This window comes from Lutjanus erythropterus, chromosome 21, assembly GCF_056507025.1.
Source record: "Lutjanus erythropterus isolate fLutEry1 chromosome 21, fLutEry1.hap2, whole genome shotgun sequence".
In the NCBI taxonomy this organism is placed as follows: domain Eukaryota; kingdom Metazoa; phylum Chordata; class Actinopteri; order Lutjaniformes; family Lutjanidae; genus Lutjanus; species Lutjanus erythropterus.
The window spans coordinates 4,027,342-4,050,660 of record NC_139337.1 but is presented as its reverse complement, the minus strand read 5'-3'; the positions used below and the strand labels follow the sequence as shown (position 1 = coordinate 4,050,660).

Below are 23,319 nucleotides of genomic sequence, written 5' to 3'. Positions count from 1 at the left end.
GCAAGTAAATATGTTTATGTTAACTCCTGTGCTGAAATAAACACTATCAGTCACAATATTGGTTTAAAATTTAAATCCCTATGGACAGTTTGATCTCTAGCCTTTTTTACCATTGCCTCAAAAGGAAAACCCTGCTTTTGTGTGCACAGAAGAAGTCTGAGATCATTTACATCAACACATGAAAAATGGGAGTAAAAAGTAAAGTGTTATAGTTTTGTTGAGTATGAATCAGGCCTCTATGTTACTGAGCAACAGAAGATAATCTGCCAGTAAAAGTAGGTTATCTTGAAAAGAAGTCAAAGTTGCTAACTTGGTGGTAGTTTTTGGCTGTGTTTACAGTAATTCTGCTGTATAGCATCATCTGTATTTTTATTGCAAGCTGTATGTGCTTCTCTATATGAACTGACAGTGATGCATTTTTGAAATACATATGCCCCACTTTCAAATGCAACTACAGTGTAAGAACAACAAAAAGCTCTCCTCTGTTCGTTTCCAGCTGACTTCTGTTTGGCCTTCAACTTTTGACTGAATTGGGATATCGACCTGAATACAAGCAGTCGGCTTTCTATCCATCAAACCTTGCAGCTTTGTTGTCCTCGGAAGTTCTAGAACATCAGCTTTGTTCATATCGGAGTTAAAAAAAAAAAAAGTTATCATCTGTGCGCTGAGGGAAATTGATTGGTACACTTGCAGCTGTAGTTGGATTGCAGACTTATTTTGAGAACACAGAACTTTCTTTGGTAAACCAGCAAAGACGACTCAGCAGGAGAGGACAGGGTGGCTGAAAATGTGTCAAACTTCTGATGCAAAAACTTCAAATCAAGAACTTCAAATTTCAAACTGCCTACGCTAATTGACGAGTACTGCACACTATGTAAATATTGCCTATAATGAGCTGTTCTGTAAGACCTGGTCTTTGAATGGAGGTATCTGTGTCACTATGTGTGCTGCTCAAACTTGCTGTAAGATCAGTTTTGTTTTTGTCACAACCAGGGACTGAGTGAAAAACAGATGTCCATGTTTTGTCCTTTTTGTGTTTGCTTGACAACTACACTTATGAACCAGATGTAAAGAAGCCAGTGTGATCTAATATAACCTCCATGTAACAAATACTACTTTTTTAATCAAACTTCAAATGCTCAGTTGTGGATGTGCCAGAGAGGTGCTGACTATTCCTTTTGGTGCCTGTGGTTTGTTCTACTGGACTGCATTTAGTGCTGAGTATTGGTACTCAATACCCTAATGCGTCATTCAATTTAATGCGACTTGTGATTGGCCCACTACTGCAACAGTGAATTTCACGGACTTGGCATTTCAGCGTGCTGAGATGTCACCAAAACGTTTTAAAGTATAGGTATAGGCCTGGGCAATAAAACTTCAAAGCTTCATCAACAGCAATTGGAAAATTGATCAGTAGAATGTTCAGTAGTTTCATGGAGGTTTGCATTTAAGTGAAAGCACATAACAAATACACTGTGGCTCATAAACAGCCTGTCTGACATGTGACACAACAAAAGAAATGTATGACTGACAACTGAGTGCACACACTGAGGAAACTGTTGATAAAAAACAATAGGTTGGCTCATAGTACAATATTTAATGTACATTTATTTATTTGTGCAAATGTATTAATTTGTGTTTGCTTTTCATTGTTGTGTTCACACTGACACTGCCATCTCTGTGCCTTGATAAATAAAGTGGTGATAAATGTTTGAGCTATATTGGCCAGCTGTGGTCTAATAAAATTAATGTGTGATGTGTACAGATCATTTTAGGAATGTTTCACACGATGGGGATCAAATGAAGTAGGAAAAAAGGTGGGCTTTAGGAGACTTGGATTACACCAGACATGCAGCATGGAGGCATTTTATCTTTGTTATTTTCTGTTTGGAAACTGGTAGGGCTGAGCAATTTATCGAAATTTCAATATGGTCTACTGCAATTTTCAAATCGCTTGGTTAAAAGCAAAAACCATTTTCAACGTAATATTGTGGTGTCCTGGTCAATACATTATTATCTAGACTTCAGAAAACATCTTTGTTTAGTACAGATCCCTGAAAAAATAACAAACCATAACTGTTTCAATGAAATTTAGAATAATGACATAAAAACGATCCTTTCCTCCTGCAGTGTTTTGTGAAGTAAAAAAAAAAATACCTTCAATCAGCATGAGGCTGAGCAGTTTCATTTGTGGGTCAACTATTCTTTAAGTTTGTGTGGTTCATTTTATTATGTTAGTGAATGTATTTTAAAACAGTTACAGTTAATATATTGTGCAAGTTAGAATATGCAATGAAAAAAAGCATTTTTTTTAATGTCACTGGCCATAATTTTTTGCTTCTGTTTTTTTTCTTCTTCTTTTTTTTTTCCAAGTATTGGTTCAGGCACTGGGAACATTTTTAAAGTATCATTTTAGTGTCGATATCTGATAAATCCCAAATGATACCCAACAAGGTTCTCTTGATTTGTCTGTCTGAAAAATACCACTAGAGCATCATATTTACTTTAGTGACTATGGGGCAAAATAAAAAACAAACAAAAAATCAGTCATTATACGCTCAGGTTCACTTCTCCCATTGATCCTGCTGCTGGTCCTCTAAAGGGATGGCCCAGTGGACACATTCATGTTACTCAGATAAAGGGAAGTGTGCCGTCTCCTTTCTGAACAGTCTCTGGTTACACATACACCTGCAGTGAGCAAGTCGCTTCCTGAAAGAATTCACACACTGTCAGGGATGTCAGACTCTGCTCTGTCCGCTGCCTGAGATCCTTAAAGGGACCGTTCAAAAATTAAAATTCAGTCATTATCTACTCACCCTCATGCTGATTAAAGGTCGGGTTTAGTTTTCTCAGTCCACAAAACACTGCTGGAGTTTCACAGGAAAACAGTGTTGCAGAATCTCCCAAACAATGGAAGTGAATGGCAACCAGTTTTCAAATGTAAAAAAAACATCAGAAAAACGGAAAACGACAACAACTGAAAAAGGACATTAACTGCCTCCATACTGCTCATCTGGTGTAATCCAGGTCCTCAAAAGCAACAGCTTGCCAACTTGACTTGAAAGACATAATTTGCACCATGTTTTCAGCCTGAATCTTCACTGTAGATCCTTAACTTGGAGCCACATTCTCATGCACACTGTCTGAACTGGGTGTGTGTGGTGTGACAGTGTGTGAAATGCATGTTGAGGCATGACGGTGGTGCACCACCAAAGCCCTCTAGAAAAATTCAGACAATATAAGCCCCTCACAGGTGTATTAACATAAGTTTGTGTGTGTGTGTGTATGTGTGTGTGTGTGTGTGTGTGTGTCTTTACCAGGTAGCATGTCCAGGTTGGGCTCCTTGTTGCAGTAGTCCTTGGTGCAGCACATTGGGTAAATGCCGGTGTCAGGTTTGACAGACGGGGCACAGATGAAGGGCCGGTCTCGCGGGATCAGTTCGTTTTCATGGACACACTGGCGCTGCTCCATGGTGACCCGGTTGCCTGACTTGCGGACGGCAACGAAGCAGACGCCATCGGTCGTGCAGCTGGAGTTGGCACTGCAGCGGTCACAGTAACACTGGAGGGCTGGAACGGAAGAAGAGAGAAGGAAGGGAAGAAGAGTTATAATTGAGGCTCGACTTGGTTTATATGTGAATGTCAAAGCCGGCATGAACAGAATCCAACAAAAGGTCGAGTGGGTTTAAAACATTTAATCATGCACTTTTCCCATTTCACAGACAAATCAGTAAAAAGAGGACTCAACTTTTTCATTTCTAAGATCAATTTTTTTTGTCATCTTTTACACTTTTCAATTCACGATTGCACATCTCATGGGGGAATTCATTTTCCCCTGCCTGAGTCATTAAACCCAGAGTGCTGCTTTTTAACAATATCAAACCTCAGACTGTCCACTGTGCTGTCAGAGTTGGCAAACCAATTTACATTTTTTAAATCTATTATCTGAGAAAATGAAAACATTTAAAAAATAACCAACTTCATACATACTTTTGTCACTTTCCTTTGTTGAAAAAAAAACCTTTTAAACTGTGTCTGAGCTCTGTTTCCCACTGAACTCCAACATGTAGCTGGCTGTACACCGCTTCCTTCCTGATGTGTGTGTTTGTGTTTGTGTGTGTGTGTCTGCGTGTGTGTGTGTGTTGTCTGAGATCGGGAAGGAACTCTCCCTGAGGGAATGTGAGACATTACATCACTCCAGTCATACTTTACACACGCACACTTAGTGACTCATTTTCCTCAAAAAGTTTGCTTTGTTGCTGGCAGGAGAGACAGAGACAGACAGACACAAACACACGCTCACAGCTGTAGTACAGCTGGAGAAAACAGGGCTGCAGAGAAAGGCCAAGAATCTGATGGGAATCAAAGTCAGGCTCTTCAGCAAACATCTGTCTGCAGTCAGATCTTAATATTGATTACTAATATTCATTTGCTTGCTGGTCACAATAGACAGGCAGTGTCCTGCCAAAATTCTGGGCTAGACTTTGTTATAAAATGAGCTTGGCAGAGTTTTAGCAAAAGATACATTTAGTCAAGTGCTACACTTTGTGCAGCGACTAAAATGCTTTCTCTTTCTTGTTATTGATAGCAAGAAAAATATAGAAAAGAACAACCCTGATCGTTTAAGTTTCCTTCTTCTTAGTAAACTGAAGGGCTACTGCAGAATGAACTGCTGAGCATGCATATTCTTACAATGACCGGAATCTTTTCAACTGATTCCAGTAAAATGACTGATAATTTCTCATTTTTGTATTTGGAAAAGAAGTTAATATAATCTGCAATTTGTGCCTGCATACCAGTAAGAAATGCTCAGATGTAGTGAGCAAAGATAAATTATTTAATATTCCACAGCTCTCACCAGGGCTGCAACTAACAATTATTTCCATCATCGATTAAGATGACGATTATTTTCATGATTAATTGATTGATTGTCATACAAGATGTCGTACTCAAATGTCTTGATGTGCCCACAACCCAAATATATTCAGTTTAGTGTCATGGAGGAGTAAAGAAATCAGAAAATATTCACATCTGAGTTACTGAAATCAGAGAATTTGGCCTTTGTTTCTTTAAAGACTGAAAATGATTAATCATTATCAAAATGGATAAATCACTCCAGCTCTAGACATCACTATTACACTATTACAAAAAACAAAAATAAAAGAACACTTCTGACTCTTTAAATGTTCAATTATTTTTTACATAAAAAAATATATATTTCAAATGGCTTTTAAAGAGCATTTTGTCTGAGATTTCAAATGAAATGCTTTGACAAAATGTGTCAGACTAATAAATAATAATTTAAATTGCCCATAATCAGCCCCAGGATCTATCATGCTTTAAGCATTCTCATCTCTGCAGACAACAAAGTGACACAGGTGAACAGGGGACCTACTGTATGACTCACGCTAGATGTGACAGCTTATGTTTCCACACCTAATACTTTCAGTTTCATTCATGTGCTTTATTTCAGCAGAAATGGAAATGTGAGTGAGTTACATAATGTGCTATTAACAGAATCCCAACTTTCCATCAGTACATATTAAAGATTTTTTTTTTTATCAAATGAAAAAAAAAAGGCCTGTCAGAAATGAGGATATCATTATTTCAGTCACAGGAATATTTTTTCTTCCATCTGATACACTGACAGCATATCTAATATTTGACAACAGCTTTGAAGCCAGCTGTCATTCCAACACCTAGGCTAATAATATAACATTCATACTCAAATATCACATATTATTTCAGTCTAATCCAATCTCCTTAAAAGGATAAAATTCCATTGTTCTTGACTTTATGGCTATCATATGATTTTGAACTTTCAGTGATGACAAAGTTCTCCTGATGTGTTTACTTTCATCAGTAGAAGTGATCTCCATCTTGCAACTGTGTGAAAACTGAGCCTGTGTGTAATTTCTTTTCTGTTCTATTCTACATTGTATGACAGAACAGAAAACACAGACGGAGAAGTTGTCTGAAAGAGGAAATTACAGTTCATAATTGAAGTTGATAAAGGTTGTATTGTGCATTGGGCCTCAGGCTAGCCAATTACATAGTCTTATCTTCTGCACTGCTAATTAAAGCTAACCACTAAGTGCTGCATCCCACAGTCCAGTCAGCCAGCTTAGGGAAAAAAACTCACACATGATGCTTTGACAGGAATTCAGGTTTTTTGGTTCATTTGGAATATTTTAGGCTATTAAAATTTATATTTTTTTCATGTTTCAATTCAACTGAACTCTTACGCAACCCTTTCAGAGACATTTGGAGACTGTGTTGTTACCATGGCTGTTTATCTTTGCTAGAGCCACAGGTCAGGACATCTTTAATCACCTTTCAGCAGTCGGAAACAACAGGCCAGACAATGTGTCTAATGTAAGGAAGTCTGCTTAGCAATCCCTCAGGCTTCAGCCCATTAGTAGTGGTGTTATGGAGTCACAGTGCTATGAATAAACCAGGTCATTGTCTCTGTGTGTCTCTCTCCACAGTGTCCTTGCCCCTAACACAGGGCACACAGACAGCTCACAGTCTGTCTGGTATCATTGTGCAGCTCAAAAACACATCATGCATGGCTGGCCAGGTTAAAGCAACACACACCTTCTAAGACAAGCCCTCTGAATAATTAAGAGGGCAGGCAGTCAGACACACAGTCTGTGGAGTGTCTGACATCCACACACAGCCAGATGGTACTATCAGTATGAAAGGTACACCGGTGGAAATCTGCCCTGTAGTGTTATATCTTCACCGTGGTAATGTAAGGATTTAAAGATGATAAATTATTCAGTAAATGCTGGCAAAAGTGTCCAATACATGAATACTAAGAAACACACTGCCAGTCTGAGAATGTCAGAACTTTATCCAAGTTTTAATCTAACAGCAGACTGCTCGCTGGTGGAATTCATGGAATTGTCTGGGGGTGAATTCCAGACAAAGTCAGGGAGGTGCATCCAGTCATAAGAGCCAAACAACAACAGCAACTGTGCGTGTGTGTGTGTGTGTAGTGCAAATGGCGGTGTTTGCAGGAACAGGGGAAAAACAGATCAGTGGACGACAGTAGACAGCTAAATAAAAGCCAGCTGATACTGGTCTCGTCCGACTTATCTGAGTCAGACATGTCTGTCACGCCAATACACACGCACATATACACATACTGCTCTGCGTCGGCAAAGTATGTGTCTGATGTCTAGACTACAAAACAACTGAAATGTTCCACATGTATTGAAAAGTACCTCCTAACTGAACTGGTGGCTCAGAGTCCTGCTGTGTAGAAGAAGGTTGTCCCAGTGGAACAGCACTGACTGACATGCTGATACTTACTCATATATCACATGTAGACTATTTATTGAAATAGTTTTGGAAGCCAGATTCTTGTAGATTTTCCCCTGGCCTGCAGTGTTATTTATCCATCTGGATTTTTTTTTTAGTTTTGGAGATATCAGCTGTAGAGATGTCTGCCTTCTCTCCAATATGATGGGACTAGATGGCACTTGGCTAGTGGTGCTCAAAGCGCCAGAAAAATATATTTGAAAGATTCAAAACCAGTGTCTCTTCCCAAAAATCATGACCCAGTTATTCAAGAGTAGACAGAAAGTAGAAATAAAGTAGTTATTGGTGCATTCTACTCGACAAAGAAAGTAGGTCATGATTTTTGGAAAGAGACATGAAATAAGATCCAGAAAGTCCTGTCTGAGTGACAGATCTATGACTGTGAAGGCTCATTTGGTCTGGACTATGTAGACAAAATCAAACATCAGTGTTTCCCCTATAGTGTATTTGGCAGGGCGCCCCGCCCTGCCAACGGGACGCCCACACAGAAATTCAAGTTGTAGATTTTTTTTAAATTCCATTATTTAATTTATAATTTAAAACGGCGTATAACGTGTTCTTTTTATCAAATAAAAAAGCTAACTCTAATTTGTGCGATTTCAGAGTCGGATGCGTTGCTATCATTTCATTACATTCATTACAATGCATTTCTCCTCTCCTCTGTGACGGGCGGGTCTCCCTCCTCGCTCCTCTCTCACAGCACACACCCATACACCGGTACAGACACACCCACCCACACTCAGAGAGCACAGGACAGAGAGTTTTCCACCGTTACGATAAAAAAAAAACACCAACAAACAAACAAAAATTGTAAATGGACGACTGGAGGTTCCCCAGCTGTTCACAAAAATATCGGCGTTTTTTAAACAAACCGTACGTGGCGAGGCGGAAGCACAGGTAGCTCTGCGGCCAGTGTTAGCCAGAATGAGAGCATCTCTCCCAGCCCCGACCACAGCGCTGTCGATCTCCTGCCCCTGTTAACGCCGCCACGACTAGACCCAAACACACCTGTTCAGCCCCCCCACCGAAGCACGCAGTAAAAAGCTGCAGACGGGTCACCACCGTCAGTCTGACTTTGATCCAGCATGGCTGTCAGACTGTAGATACTCCGCATGGCTGTACAAGAGCGAACTTGGTGAGTGAATTGACTAATGAAGATGGATGGATGGATGGATGGATGGATGGATGGACGGATGGATGGATGGATGGATGGATGGCAGGCACGGCGCCAGGATTTTAATTTTGGGTGGGCCACGGTAACTTCGGATGGGCCTTTTAATTACAAAAGTTAACACTGTTTCCAACTGGTAATCTCACTTTAAACTTTAAGTTTATATGTATTTCAAATAGCACAGGATATCTCCTTATCTATGTTTTCACTATGGATCAGTATATCAGTTCATTAAGAAAACTGTCATTTTATTCCTTTTAATGCATTTTCATTTAATCTGGCTGGAGTACTCTTTAAATTGATTGTAAGGAGAGAGAGAAACGAAGCGATCAGAATAATGGGTGAGCTACAATGACTTTTAACAGGAGAGAGAGCGCGCGGTAATGGGGTCCTTACCACGCGCGAGAGGGTCCACGCTTCAGCCATATTGCAATTTTGATGAAATTTCAATTAGCTGTGCAGCCATAGTATTGCGCTCATCCAGGGTTGGACATTAACCATGTCCTGACAGCCTGTGGTTACATAAAGTTAGTCCGTGGCTACCAAATATCCCATGAAGGTAGCCCCCTGCAGCCAGCACATTTTATCTCCATACTGTGAGCCTTTGCCAACATGTTACAGCTGCATAAACACGCTCGTTCCTTCATGCCTTTTACTGTCAGTAACCAGCAAGCTACCAATATGTTCGGACTACTGAGGTCTGGGTTCACAGAGCTGACCCAAACTGCTAATATGATCCTTACAGGAGAAGTAGAAATACAAAAAGTGAACTATGAAAAAACAAAACCGCAACAAAAAATGTAGGAGAGAATGGAAGCAGGAGTTTAAGTGGCTAAAATCTGACACATCTGAGGGCGTCATGTACTGCCATCGTGTTTTCCCTGAGACAAATCTGGTAAATGCTGGAGGACACACGGAGGATGTACAGCGTACAAAGTGTGCTTAAGAGACAAAAACACGATTTGACAGATGCAAGTGTCCACAGGGATTTAAATGTTATACCAAGGAACAAGCATGGAACAAAAAGAAAGAAAAGATTGTGACAAATGATATAGTTTACTTTGGCACAGGATTCAACATAAAAACACTCAAGATGCAGACTGTGCAATTTTTCTGTGAACACTACCCTCTCCTGGCTCTATTTTTTGGATAAAAAGTCAAGAATGATGAAGGAAAAGTACGTTCCAATGTGAGCAATGAACAAGTGCCAACAGGCGGGTCAACAGATGCTAAATCTCAATAAAAAATCTCAATATAAAAATCAAAGAAGCTCTAAAATCCAATTAAAGTAGCGCCCAGTGTAGTTGGCTGAATAATGGTTGGTACTGATTTGGAGTTACTGGGTCACAAGTGATTGAAAAGAAAACTAAACAAAAAAAAAATTAATTACACATTAGCAAAATAGGTGTGCTACACCAAATTAGTAGTTTTTTTTAAATCCTAAATTTCATTAATATGGGACAGTCAGCAGGTGGCAGCCAATAATACAGAGGTGGCCAAAAGTTTTTATCAGAAACGATGTCTTCAGGAAACACCACATCACAATTCATGGGAAACGTGTGTCACAGATAAAAAAGGATGACTTTAAGTTGTATTAAAGTGCTTTTTCAGTATTGTTTTTACTTAGATTATCATTTGGGCCACCAAAAATGTACTTTGGCCACTAAATTTAGGGATTTGGTGGCCCATGAGTCAGTGTTAAAAAATATTGGCCTTCATCCCCGTCATCTTTTCCCTGTTCAGCAGTGCGACAGGAGAAGCCGTGTGTAGATCCTCTGTGAAGCACGTACAACAAAAGGCTTCACACAGCACACAGGTTCTGACATGCAGATCACAGCGATGACTAATGAAGACTGGACCCGATTAGGGCTCTTCAAGCAGATCATGAATCAGTGTGCACAGCTAACCAGACTGACATGTCTCTAGATGCAGACAGCGGCTGTTGGTTTTTGAGTCAACAACGCAGATGAGTCAGCAGCAACAGACGAAGAGGAAAACAAACAAAAACAAACACACCCATGACTTCTGTTATTAAATATCCAACAATGCCTGAACCAATTATTCCTCTGTCCTCTTCTTCCTTGTTTCAATTCCATTTTAAAGTTGGCAGAGGTGCAGCCACAGTTTGAGGAATTTTTTTATTAAAAAGCAGACACATGCAGAGATTTTGAATTTCAATGCCCAGCAGAAGTCCAACTGAATGCTTTTATGAAACAAATGAAAAATACTCAGAATAATAACATGCCCTGAGCCTTTCTCCCGACGGTGCAGCCTCATACTTTTGATTAAGACTGCACTCTCGCTCACAGTGGTACAGCTAGTGTTTCTCTGTGTGAACAGCAATTAGCACCTGACACATCTGCAGAAAACTGTAGGGACCACTGGGAGGTGGATTTAATGCAGGCTCAATTCTACTATTTAATATAAAAATTGATGCTAGTTGAGTCATTTTCCCCACATAACCCTGAACAACACCATGGAGATCAGTTAAAAAAAAAAAAAAAAAACAGAACAAATACCCTTTTTACTGATAAGCTGTGCACCGGATAAAAGAAACAATTTGTTAAAGACACACAATTTAATGATAAACTTCTTGATGAATGTGTTAAGGTTTTAGAGGTCAGTTCAGGTCCAGATACATGTCTCTGAGATGTCGGTCCCACAGCATTGAAAAATGGTGAGCACAGATACTGATACTGACTGCTGTTACCAGTGACACAAACTAAGGTCCTGTTCCATTTAGTGGAGCAGAGCCAACATGTGCAATAGCAGCACCCTGACTCTGTTTGACCTGAATGGAACTGAACCTTAATTAGTATTATTGGGAAAATCTGTGTTTACTACTATTTCATATTAAAATGGCTGGTGTGAAAAAGGTCTACTGACAGTAGTTTCCATGGGGACTATTTCTCTGAAGGAAAGAAGTTTTAATGAGAACAGTTGACTACTCAGACTAACAGGGACACTAGGATGGGAAAGACATGAAATTGTCAGCAACTTTGATATCTCATTAATTGCTTCAGATATTTCTCAAGTAAACTTAGCTATGTAGAATTAATCAAACATTCATCTCACTCCCAATTATGGCTTCCCAGAATTAAATAAACATGATCGACTGTGATATTGATGTTCAGCGCTCATAGAAAACTCTGCTGCATATCGAACCAAGTGCCCCCTAAACTAAGATCCAGCCACCCTGCAGCAGCAGCAGCCTGTGCAAAATGTCCTGATGTTGCAGCAGTGGTGCAGAGATGAAGAGAGCAGATGGGCAAAACGGAAATCAAATGTCTGGAACAGAAGGCTAGCAGCTAGCCCTTCAGACCAGATCATCCGTTGTTTGGAAGCATTTCAGATTTAGGCCAAATGATGAGAAGCAAGAACAAATCATATGCACCAGAGTGCATGAGACTTCTGTCTGCGCTGCAACGCAACACAACTAACTTGTTCCAGCAGCTGAAAAAAGCACCACAAACTGTAGTGCAATGAATGCATGGAGGCCAAGAAGAGTAAGGTCGCTGACATTACCTCACCAAGATCCCGTCCTTGTCCAGTTGCGACATCCATAATAGCAATGCTTCACAGTGTGTCAGCATTTGAATTAAGGCTACAACTAAAAATTTTATAAGATCGATTAATCTGTTGAGTATTTTCTTGAATATTCAATTACTTGTTTGGTCCATCAGAAAATGGTTGATCAGTGTTTCCCAAAGCCTGAGTTGAGGTCCTCAGAATTCTTATTTTGTCCACAACTGAAAGATACTCAGTTTGCTGTCAGAGTGGAGTAATGAAATCAGAAAATATTCACATTTGAGAAGCTGATGTCAGGGAATTTGGACACTTTTTCTTAAAAAGTTAATCAACACAATTAATCATTTATCAAAATAGTTGGCAATTAATTTAATAGTTGATTCATAATTGATTGATTAGTCATTGCAGCTCTAACATGAATGTAGCGCAACGCTATAAGCAATGCTGTGTTGATTTAATTTTGGTTAAAAGTTTGGGTATAAATTTAGTTCTACTCCTTCATGCTACAGGACTGTAGCACAGCATGGAGGTGAAAGTCATGCCTCATCAAACGTTCTATTGTCTCTGTTTTATATCACTGTAAAGTGAATAGAGTTCAGGTCTGAACTGTTGGTTAGATAAAAAAACACCTTGCAGAGTTATCTTGGGCACTGGATAATTGTTAAGGACATTTTCCAACAATTTTTGGATGGAAATGATTGTTAGTTGCAACCATATTCATACATTCTACAATGTAGTTTAGGCAACATGCATTCAAATACATACTTAGCAACTCTTTGTTTGTTGCCATCTGTCATTTTAAATTTTGCTGACAGTCCCATCATAAACTAGATAGGATTCATCTCCATAATGTTAAGGTGGAGGCTGAAGTATTACCAAACCTGCACAAATGAAACCAAAACTATCTTCATGGAGGAATAGCACTACAGGAAAGTGAAATAATTATTGTGAATTTGTGTGAACTGTCAGTCTGAACAGAACAAAAGTAGTTCTCAGACAAACATACATTACCTTTGGCTAACATTATACATATGATTGTGTATTTAAACATTTTGAAGTCACTGTGTGAAATGAGGATCATTTGTGATAAAAACCTGTGTATGTGGTAGAAAGTCTGTATTGAGGACAGTGTGTCTAATTAAGTCCTATAAACCTAAAATATTTGACACTTTAAAAAGAGTCTGCTCTAATAAGGACAGTTACAGTGTTAAAATGAGCACTGGGACCCAAATACACACACACACACACACACACGCACGCACACACGCACGCACACACACGCACACACGCACACACACACACACACACACGCACACACAGTGTGTCTGATATGAAAGAGGAACTATGAGAGAACAGACAGACACAAGGCCAGGCTCTTGCTTTGTGGTCAGGCAAATGTAGAGACGCTGCTTTAATTGACGCCAGACAGACAGACAGACTAAACAAAACAACATGGACCAATCGCCTGCCTCGTTGCTCCCAAGGCTGCTCTGGCCTATTTTAGTTTATTTTAGTGAATTTGTGCGTGTGTTCCTCAGGGAGGTAGAGGTGTAGTTACACAGCATGCATCCGAGAGAAGTCTCTGACTATCAACAAGTCAGTGAGGTGTGAAGGCAGAGCGTTGTCACTCCGTGTGTGTGAATAGAGTGGTATCTATGCAAGCATGGAATGTAAGCTGTTATTAGCCTGTGTTCCTATTCTGCATGTTTGATTCACCATTCTTCTGTCTCATCATCCAAACACAAGGCAGTAATGTAAAGAAACCTGGTCACGCATTAAACTGGACTAGTTGAAACCATCTGTGCATCTGTTGTTAATGTGAAGCTACACCTGATGTCCACTGGATGCAGCTGTGTTACATCCTGGCGGCCGGAAAAGATCCACTGCCGCTCCAGCTAGTGTACCAGTGTTAACAGGACAAGTCCCATGTGTCTCTTCACACGAGCTGTGACTCAAACTTCACGCAATGGTCCATGATTGCCTAACTTGCAGAGACACGGCCACAGCCACAAAGTATCCACCAGATCAATGAGAAATGAGCAGCAAAAGTGTCTTCAGTATGCTGCTAAACCACAAACAACACTGGAAACACAGTGTCACACAGTCTGTTAACACTTGACTCAGTTATATTAAGGAGAAAGGAACAAAATAACACAAACCTGGCAGCTAAACAACAGACTGCTTGAAAATGCTCAGGTACTGAAATGCTAACACATACTTGACGGAGGCATTGTACAGCCATGGCACAATAGAAGCAAATTTACTGAGCAGGAAGAGACTAAAGACAGGTAAAGTTGCATCATGGGAAGCGTAGGATCCAGCATTTTTGGAGCTTGGCTCAAACTACGGACTAAAAGTCAGGATATATCTGGGTTTGGGCACCGAAATCCAGTGCCAACTAGGACTGAGCAATTAATCAAAATTTTAGCGATATCACGAAAAGGTCTACTGAACTTTCCAAATCCCAAGTGCCCTCTGGTGCAGACGTTACAGACACATCACCAAACGTGCCTGGTTAACATGACAGCAACAATCACTCAACATGGCTCTCGCAGCAGGTGGCCTAGATAGCAGCCATGGTAAACAGGGTTAGAATGTCCAAACTAAACCGTCTAAAAGGTGGCTGTATTTCACTCAAAACAATTCCAACACTGGCCGTGAACTCCCAAAGAACACTTGTGTGTAAACAGGGGAAGCATGTGGTGACACATGGAGGGCATTTTTTTTCCACACCAGGATGGTGAAGTCATCACCTGTGGGGAAAAAAATATTGTGGACAGGACGCACTTGTGAGCCAGAGACAGCCCCAGAGATAGAGAGCATAGATATGAAACACTAAATCAGACATGTCATGAATTTCCATTTATAGCTATGAACGAGAGACTGATGATGATGACCGCAGCCTTCATCAGGTTAGAAAATATGATCGTATTCTTCTAATCAGTTTGACACTGGAATTTCTATCCATTTTGCTATCATCAGTACTGTAACTTATGTAGTGGCAATTACAATTAATTATTCTATTTATATATTTAAGTTAGTATATTAACTGATAACAGTTTAAATTAAGTGTACTCGTCTTCCATCGCAGATTGAAAACCCATCTGTTCAAACTGCACCTTGGCACATAAGAAAATATCTTATCGTTCCTAAATGGAGCACTTAAAGCAGTTCAGTATATCTGCTGAAGCTGCTATATTTGCCTAATTTTTGGGGTGTATCCTCATGGCTGAATGCACACACTGGAAGTCGCTTTGGATGAAAGCCTCAGCTAAATAAGTGTCATGTAACAATTTCATGGAAGTGAAATTCTAAATTGGTGAATCAGACGTTTAAAAGTTTGGCTGAGGTGTAGATCTGTCGTGGCAGGTAAACTCAGGCACTATTTGGCCCGTTTTTTTTTTTTTTTAATCTCCATCATCAACAAAATACTGAAATTCAAATGCAGTTTTCATCTGACAGCAGCACATCAGGGCAAATTAACTAAATAATATCAAAACAGACACAACTACAACTGTAGTGGTGTTTTAACAGAGTACAGTGGAGCATTTGGAAACATATTAGGGCAGCACTGATCAACAGAGAGTTGCCTTGATCAAGGATAATTTCATCTTCAGAAACATCACTGCTCCATGCAACCAGGTCATGTATTATGGCTGACTGAGTACTGACTAAATGGCATAAGTCCTGTTGTGCTCCAAGCACAAAAATACATTAAACCAGTGTCTCTTTCCAAAAATCATGGTCAGGTTAATCAAAATAATCCACAGACCTTGTTGGGAGCAGTTTCTTGCAGGAGCTACTTTCTTTCTGCAGTAGGATCTACTGGAACATTAAATATAATTTTTGGTGCTTGGAGCAACAAAGGACTTGTGCCATTTAATTCCATTATATTGGAGAGAAGGCGGACATCTTCATGGCTGGTATCTCTAAAACTCTACAACTTACACCAAAAAAAGAAAAATCTAGCTGAATAAATAGCACTTAAGGGCAGGGGAAATGTATTTTTGATTTGGGGGGTGAACTGTCCCTTTAAATATGAGGATTTGTTGCTTTTGTTAGTGATTTATGACAGCAAATGAAGAGTCTCTGAATTGTAGACTTTTGATTGGACAAAAGGAGCAATCTGAAGATACTACTATGAACATTTTTCACAATTTTTCACACTTTATAGACTAAACAATTAATTAATTAATTAATTAATGGTGAATATAATACCTGATTAAAGAGCGGTTGGTCTGGGTGTGTGTCATGTGGCACCAGAGATCAGGAGTACAGGTGGTGCCCATGACATTTAGTGCTATAAAATTTGAAGGCAGCAAGAGAGGCAGAAAATGTATAAAGAAAGAAAAATAAGCTGCACTGATCCCTGCGTGTTGCTCTTCACAGCTTTCTATCCCAGAAAGAAATCAAGCCAGCTTAGTTCTAGTTTTGATTTCTCGTGTCATCACCTTAAGGAGACACCTCATTTATTTTGAATTATTCTTTGTGTAGGATACTACTACCTACAGGTCTGGTGGAGGTCAGGCAGGTCAGACCTCCACCCACAGCCACTGACCTGGTATTTGCACACAGCGCAGTATTTGGCAGCTTCTGAAAAAACAGTCAGTTCTATTTTGCATTGAGTATTCTGAAGCCCTTAAGCCCACAACAAGCCAGACTGAGCGTTTTTGCCAGCTCCTCTATCCCCTTCATGCTTAAAGTTCACTAGGCTGTGAAATAGACTAGTGCAAAAAAAGTGGGAGTGGGAAGAGTAGCAAAGTAGGCCAGTTTTTCATTCTTGAAGTGCAAGCCAGAGAATTGTAAAATAATTCAGAAAATGGCTCCCTCTTCGCTTGGTTTAGGTCTGAATCTTGATGCTAAAAGGCATTTTTCTGCAGTTAGACCAAATACTATTTCAGGCTAAAAATGTATCAGCGGACATAGTTTTTATCAGTGTACATGAACTCTGAACACCTCACAACCAACAAGTACGCTGGTAGTGAATAAACCAAGCTTTTTGCAGGGCTCATGCTGAGATTTTTGCTACCAGTTCTTCTATGTCAAAATTAGATGTGTCTACAGACCATTACTTCTGTATATATAGTCATGATCTTTACTACTAGCTGTCATGGACTCATGGAAACTGATGTGCTTAAAGGGACTGTTTGGGAGTTTTTTTTTAGTGTGGTTCTATGAGGTACTTATCCATAGTCAGTGTATTAACTACTGTAAATGGCAGTCAACATGCCCCCAGTTTGGAGAAGCAGCAGGAGTACCAGTGTAGGAACCTAAGCAATGTACTGCTATGGACAGGGTCAGCAGATAATTGTACAAACACTGTCATTTTATCTCATAGAACATGGGATGTGCTGCAAATCTATGATCAGTTAAGTCTGTTGTTGTGTAGCTTCAGAGTTACCTGCTACCTGTTTAAAAAATCAGAATAAAACAGTAACACAAACATACTAACCAATAAAGGTAGCAGAGATCTGCAGCTCCTGCGTTCTGCAGAATGTAAAATATGTGTTGCTGCTGATCCTGTCCACAGCAGGACATTGCTTACCTTCCTACACCAGTAGTCCTGCTGCTTCTCCAAACTTGGGGTTTAAACTATCAATTTAAAAAATGCAAGACATAACTATAAGTATGGAGATTTGCCTATTTTCTTCATTTATTAATATACTAATATGAATATTGTTGGATTTTAGCCTCACAAAATGAGACATTTTAAAGATATCATCTTGAGCTTTGGAAGGACTTTTTTCATATTTTTCTGTCATTTTATAGACACTGCAGCCCAAGACATGAAAATCAACTTTAGTCTTTATTATCATTTCACAACTGCTTGTACAAAAAAAAATAATAAAATAACCGTGAACCCTGCTGAAGTCCCATTTTACAGACTTCTCTTCTAGAACTTTCACATTACTTCTGGCCTTAATCAAATGAAAACTGAGCACCTGAACAACTCTGACAGCACAAAAGCACTAGATGCTGATAAGGGTCACGAGAAATCAACTAACTGTCTTCTTCTTTTCTGATTTAGAACTTTTGTCGGACTACAACATCAAGAATGAAACTTGAAGCCCGAAAATTAGATATTTTATTACTTGTATTCCAATTTGTTAACTGTAAAAATATAATAATAATAATAATGAAAATAACTGAATCAACATGGAGGTGAATGCAAATCAATTGCAGCGCCATCTGGAGGTTCAGTGTATGCTGGACTCATAACCAGCCAGCACTGCCTCCTGTCACGGCCACCACACTGACCCATGGAACACCATTTTAAAGGTACATTGCACATTTCACGTTGTTGGCTGTGTAGTAGCCAGGCAACACAGGAACAATACATTACAAATCCACCCGTCAGCAGTTAGGGGCCGGACCACGTTTATCCCTCCATCCACCCCTCCTCTCTCTCCCCCACCTCTTATTAACATCCCCCTCCTTTCACATCCTCCCTCCTGCGTTCCTTTTTCTTTTTACCCTCTTCCTCCCCCCCCCCCCCCCCTTTCTTACAACAATAGAAGGGAAAACGCTGAGGCGAGTGTCAAGAACAAATAAAATAAAGGAAGCTACAAGCTGCGGACAGTGCAAGTCAATATTTCAGGATACAAGCATGAAATGAATTCAGTGTAATCTGCCTGGCTGTGCTTGTGTTTGCACCAGAGCCCAGTGTGGGATTCAAACAGTGCACATGCTCAAAGCGGCTAGGTAAAGACATTATTCTGGAGGCTGTGCTCACACCTCTGAAGTTCATGCAAATCACCATCTGCAGTGAATGAGGCTGGGAGATTGGATGTTGGATTCTCAGTGGCCCGCTGATGGGAAGGATTTAAAAAGCATACAGTGCTGTTTGGAACAAGTAAGCTTTAAGAATTAAGCGCATGTCTTATGTTTAAATTGCATTTGTCTGAAACTGTGCTCTGCAAAACAAACTTGTTCTTGGATTTGATACCTTGAGGTAAAGATGGCAATCTGAGAGCTACCATGCATCAACATTTTTAATTGCTTTACATGTGTATGTATATATATATATATGTATGTATGTTTGGTCTTACATACAAATCTTTCCATTAAATGTCAAGACAAGCTAATGGCTAAATTTGCACATATTGAAAGCAAAGAGATAATGAATTGGCAAATGACAGATTTCACAGAAACCAGAGTGGTGTTGTGAAACTCATTATGCACATGGTGGTATATTGTTCTTTACTTTAAAATGTATTTGAAAATTGTAATAACGTCAGATTACTGACTTTTCGAGACAGAGCTTAATCTTTCACCGAGGTCTGATGACGGTGGTGACGGATGGTGGGTGACAGTTCAACTTCACCAGAGATGTACTTCTAATTTTGCTAATGTTCTAAACATTCAAATACAATGTTATCTTTATTAGCTGCTTCATTATATCAAACGATGTCCGCTACATCATTTTATCCAAATTTGTCTAACAAAGCATATCATTTCTTTATGGATTAAAATGGTTGATTTGCTGAATTTGAGTTTTGTTTAGCTTTTAAAAGCCTCTAAAGCTTCTTAATGCTGCAGATGGGCAAGTGAGAAAATTATAATAATTACAAAAAATGTCTACTAATAAGGGACTAATTAATACTGTTAGATGGCCTGTTGTCCATCTGGTGTCAAGGCAGTCCTGTAAACTGTGATTTGTGCACATTATAACATTCATGCTGTAGTTGCTCACTATGGCTGTCTGACTGTTCTGCTATTTTTACCCATCAAGTCTTCACTTGCAGCTGTATATTTATAACTGTTTAAATCTATTGGCATCTGATTCAAATGAATACTTAAAGATGCATTTCTTTTGTTGCTGACAGTCTTTATATAGACTGTGCTGGGGCCTGGGGCTGGTGCTGACCTTACAGAGAAGACCTTTTCCACGGAAGACATTTGTGCTTGTCAAAGAAGGAAAACCACAGATATAATTGGCAACAGTCCTGGTTTTGTGCGTGCTGACTCACTGTCATGGCTTACATGGGGACTTAATGGAACTGTGCCACTGGTGACTAAATTTGTTTTGTGGTTTTCCTGCTCTGATGAGTGAAAATGTCAAAGTAACACTCAGTTAGATTCATTAAGGGATGCAGCCTCAGTTTGCATTACCAGTGGTGTGTTAATGAGCTTTGGAATGGTAATTAGTAGTGGCTCATACCTTGACCTCGGTTGAGGTATCAGGAGACAGAGAGTTCTACAACCTTCATTCAAATCAGGTAATCTCACTGAGATCAATTTCTCTCTTGCAAAAAAAAATAAACATCAAACATGTCATTACTTGAAGTCAGTGAAGCATGAGAAATAATGCATACATACAAAAACAGAAAGTTGAGGTAACATTGCTGTCAAAAATATCAGTATCAATACTGAACATTTGAACATCTGAACATTTCAGTTAGAGCTGCAACAATTAATCAATCATTCAATTAATAGCCAACTATTTTGATAATCGATTAATCGGCTGGAGTAATTTTCTAAGGAAAAAAAAGTCAAAATTCTCTGATTCCAGCTTCCTAAATGTGAGCATTTTCTGTTTTCTTTACTCCTCTCTGACAGTAAACTGAATGTCTTTGGTTTGTGAGCAAAACAAGACAATTGAGGACATCATCTTGGACTTTGGGAAACACTGATCAATATTATCCACCATTTTCTGACATTTTATAGCCCAAACAACAACTAATCAACCATTAGAGAATACAGTCAACTGATTTATCGACAAGGAAAATAATCGTCGGCTGCAGCCCTACTTTTACTTACTTACTGCACCAGAGCGAGTTCACACGCCACTGCGGTGGCTACATAGCCCCACCTCTCAGTAACTTAGAGCGCTGTCTTCTTCTCTGCACTCATCTCATTTGCTCTGGTTGAATATCTGTTGTCATGTACAACCTTGCTATATTTGTCTTTTAATAAAAATCAAAAATAATGTGTCGTCAATGTTGAGCCAATATTGAAAATGGTCTTGAATATCAATATTTTTCAAGATATTGTATCATAATTAGAAATTCCAGTATTTCGACAACACTGCTGTGGACAGTAATTAAAGTAAGTGGCCTAAAGCAAAGCCAAAGTATCTGTTACCACAGTGATTAAAAATGAGCAACAAAGATGTGTTCAATATACACAGAAAGTGTTGGCTAAACAACTTGCAATATATATTGCAAATGTGTCTGCTTAAAAACAAAAGACTGCTTCAGATAATCCACTTCTCAAACCTCCACAGAGACGGAGCCAACACAACACAATGCAGCATTTGTAGTGGACATACACAAATTAGCCAGCTATCATATCAAAATTAAAAAATATATATTGTTCGTGATATAAAAGAATTAGAATTATCAACCAGGTCCAAGTCACAATTACAAATGCAGTCCTATCAGCTGCTGCTGTGACGAAACGTTCCATTCATCTTCAGACTTCAGTGACACATGATGGGAACTAGTTCCTGGTCTGGAGACAATGAAAGTGAAGCCAAATGATTCTAAAAAGGCCTGTTCTTATCTAGCCTTCTCCCTAGCCGGTTCTCCCTCTGGCTCTCCCTCGCACACTTTTCATTAGTCTTATCAGGGCAACTTCAAGAGCCGTTTTAATGATTACTGTGCCTCTGTGCGGTTCGCTCACTATCTGCTTCATATATGGCAGAGGGATGTATGAGAGAGCCAGAGGCTGAGGCATTTAAACAGGCTGGGTGAACAAAATTAGTCTGCTGGATCAAAGTTTGTATCAATAATTCATTAGAGTTTTTCTCCTCAGGATTCTATCTTGAAGCAGGAATCCTTCAGCAGGAGGAGATATTGATTTAAAAGACTCTTCCTGCTGCACTTTAAACTTGTCAGTCTGGATCAGGGCCTCTGGAAGTTGGAATGACCGAGTGCAGATTTAGAGGACGAGCAAGTGATTGAGGAAAATCCATTAACTTGATCATGATGGTATTTAACATTAAATTCCTACAGCATAGGATTCACCTGTTTGCAGTTTTGGCAGGTCATTTATCTGCCCCAAGAAGTCTAATGGTGTAAGAGTTTTCTTTTTCTCCTGAAGCATCTTTTTCTTCTCAACCACACAGCATTTTCTGTGGTGGCTTTTCCATCTCACTTCCTCTGCACAAGCATTTATGAGAGAACATAATTCCAGCATCATTCAAAGTCTACAAGTTGTCATTCCTAACATTATATATTGAATACTGAAATGGAATAATTCAAATATATTGTGTGCATTTCATGTCACGTTTGAGGGCCGCTCAAAATTTTTCCATTGGCCATACCTTAAGAACTCCCAGTCAACAGATCAACAAATGTGTGCCAGTTGAACTGATATGTCAGAATTTATGAGTTCCCAGTTGCAAATTTCAACTGGAAGGTGTCCTGAAGTCAGATTTCCATCTCAAAGAGATGAGGAAATTCACCAACCCTGACATCAAAATCCAAGATGGCTGCTCCACAAATCAACAGTGATGAAAGCTTTGAAGTGCACAAAGTAGAGCTGCAACAACGAATCAATTATTAAACTAATCACAAACTATTTTGATAATGAAGTAAATTGTTTTGGGTCTTTTTTCTTCCATTAAAAATGTCCTAATTCTTTGATTTCAGTTTCTCAAATGTGAACATTTTCTGTTTTCTTTAGTCCACTATAACAGCAAACTCAATACCTTTGTGTTTTGGAGAAAACAAGACATTTGAGGATGTCAACTTGGGCTTTGGACAACAGTGATCAACATTTTTCACATTTCTTGTCATTTTACAGACCAAACCACTGATCAATTAATAATCAATTAATCATGAACATAATCTGCATTTTAATCAATAGTGTAAATAATTGTTAGTTGCAACCCTAGAACAAAGTACTGTCCAACTTTAATCTGTGACATGTTGCTATGGTGTTTTTATGCTTAAAATATTGTGCAAAACATTGTTATCAAGCAAAGCAAAGCACAGCAATTAATCACAGTATTATTAAAAATTCACAAACGGTGAATAAGTGCAAAACGTAAATCAGAAAAAGAAAAGATGTGTGAGAAAACAGCATTATAATGAGGTACTGTGGTGAAGCAGAGATGCCCTGGCCTAAAAGTCTTCAGATATAAGAAAACATGTTTGCTTGGTGCAGCAAATATTATATCGTCATGATTTTAAAAAATAATCATTCCCCTAATTGTAACACATATTGCAATTTCAGTCAAAATCATTGCAATCTTGACTTTTTTACCACGTTGTGCGGCCATAGTTTTCATGGAGGTGTTCATGTTTGTTTTTCGACTTGTACTGGAACATGGTTAACTTGAGTGTGATA

General features: G+C 39.2%; 1 protein-coding gene across 1 annotated transcript in view; it reads right to left on the bottom strand.

Annotated features, from left to right (window-relative positions):
- tgfbr1b (transforming growth factor, beta receptor 1 b) overlaps nucleotides 1-23,319 on the bottom strand; it is a 94,934-nt gene that overhangs the window by 42,208 nt on the left and 29,407 nt on the right. Inside the window, exon 2 of the mRNA XM_084747184.1 lies at nucleotides 3,318-3,569. Coding sequence (XP_084603310.1) covers nucleotides 3,318-3,569 — 252 coding nt within the window. The remainder of the gene's footprint in view (nucleotides 1-3,317; nucleotides 3,570-23,319) is intronic.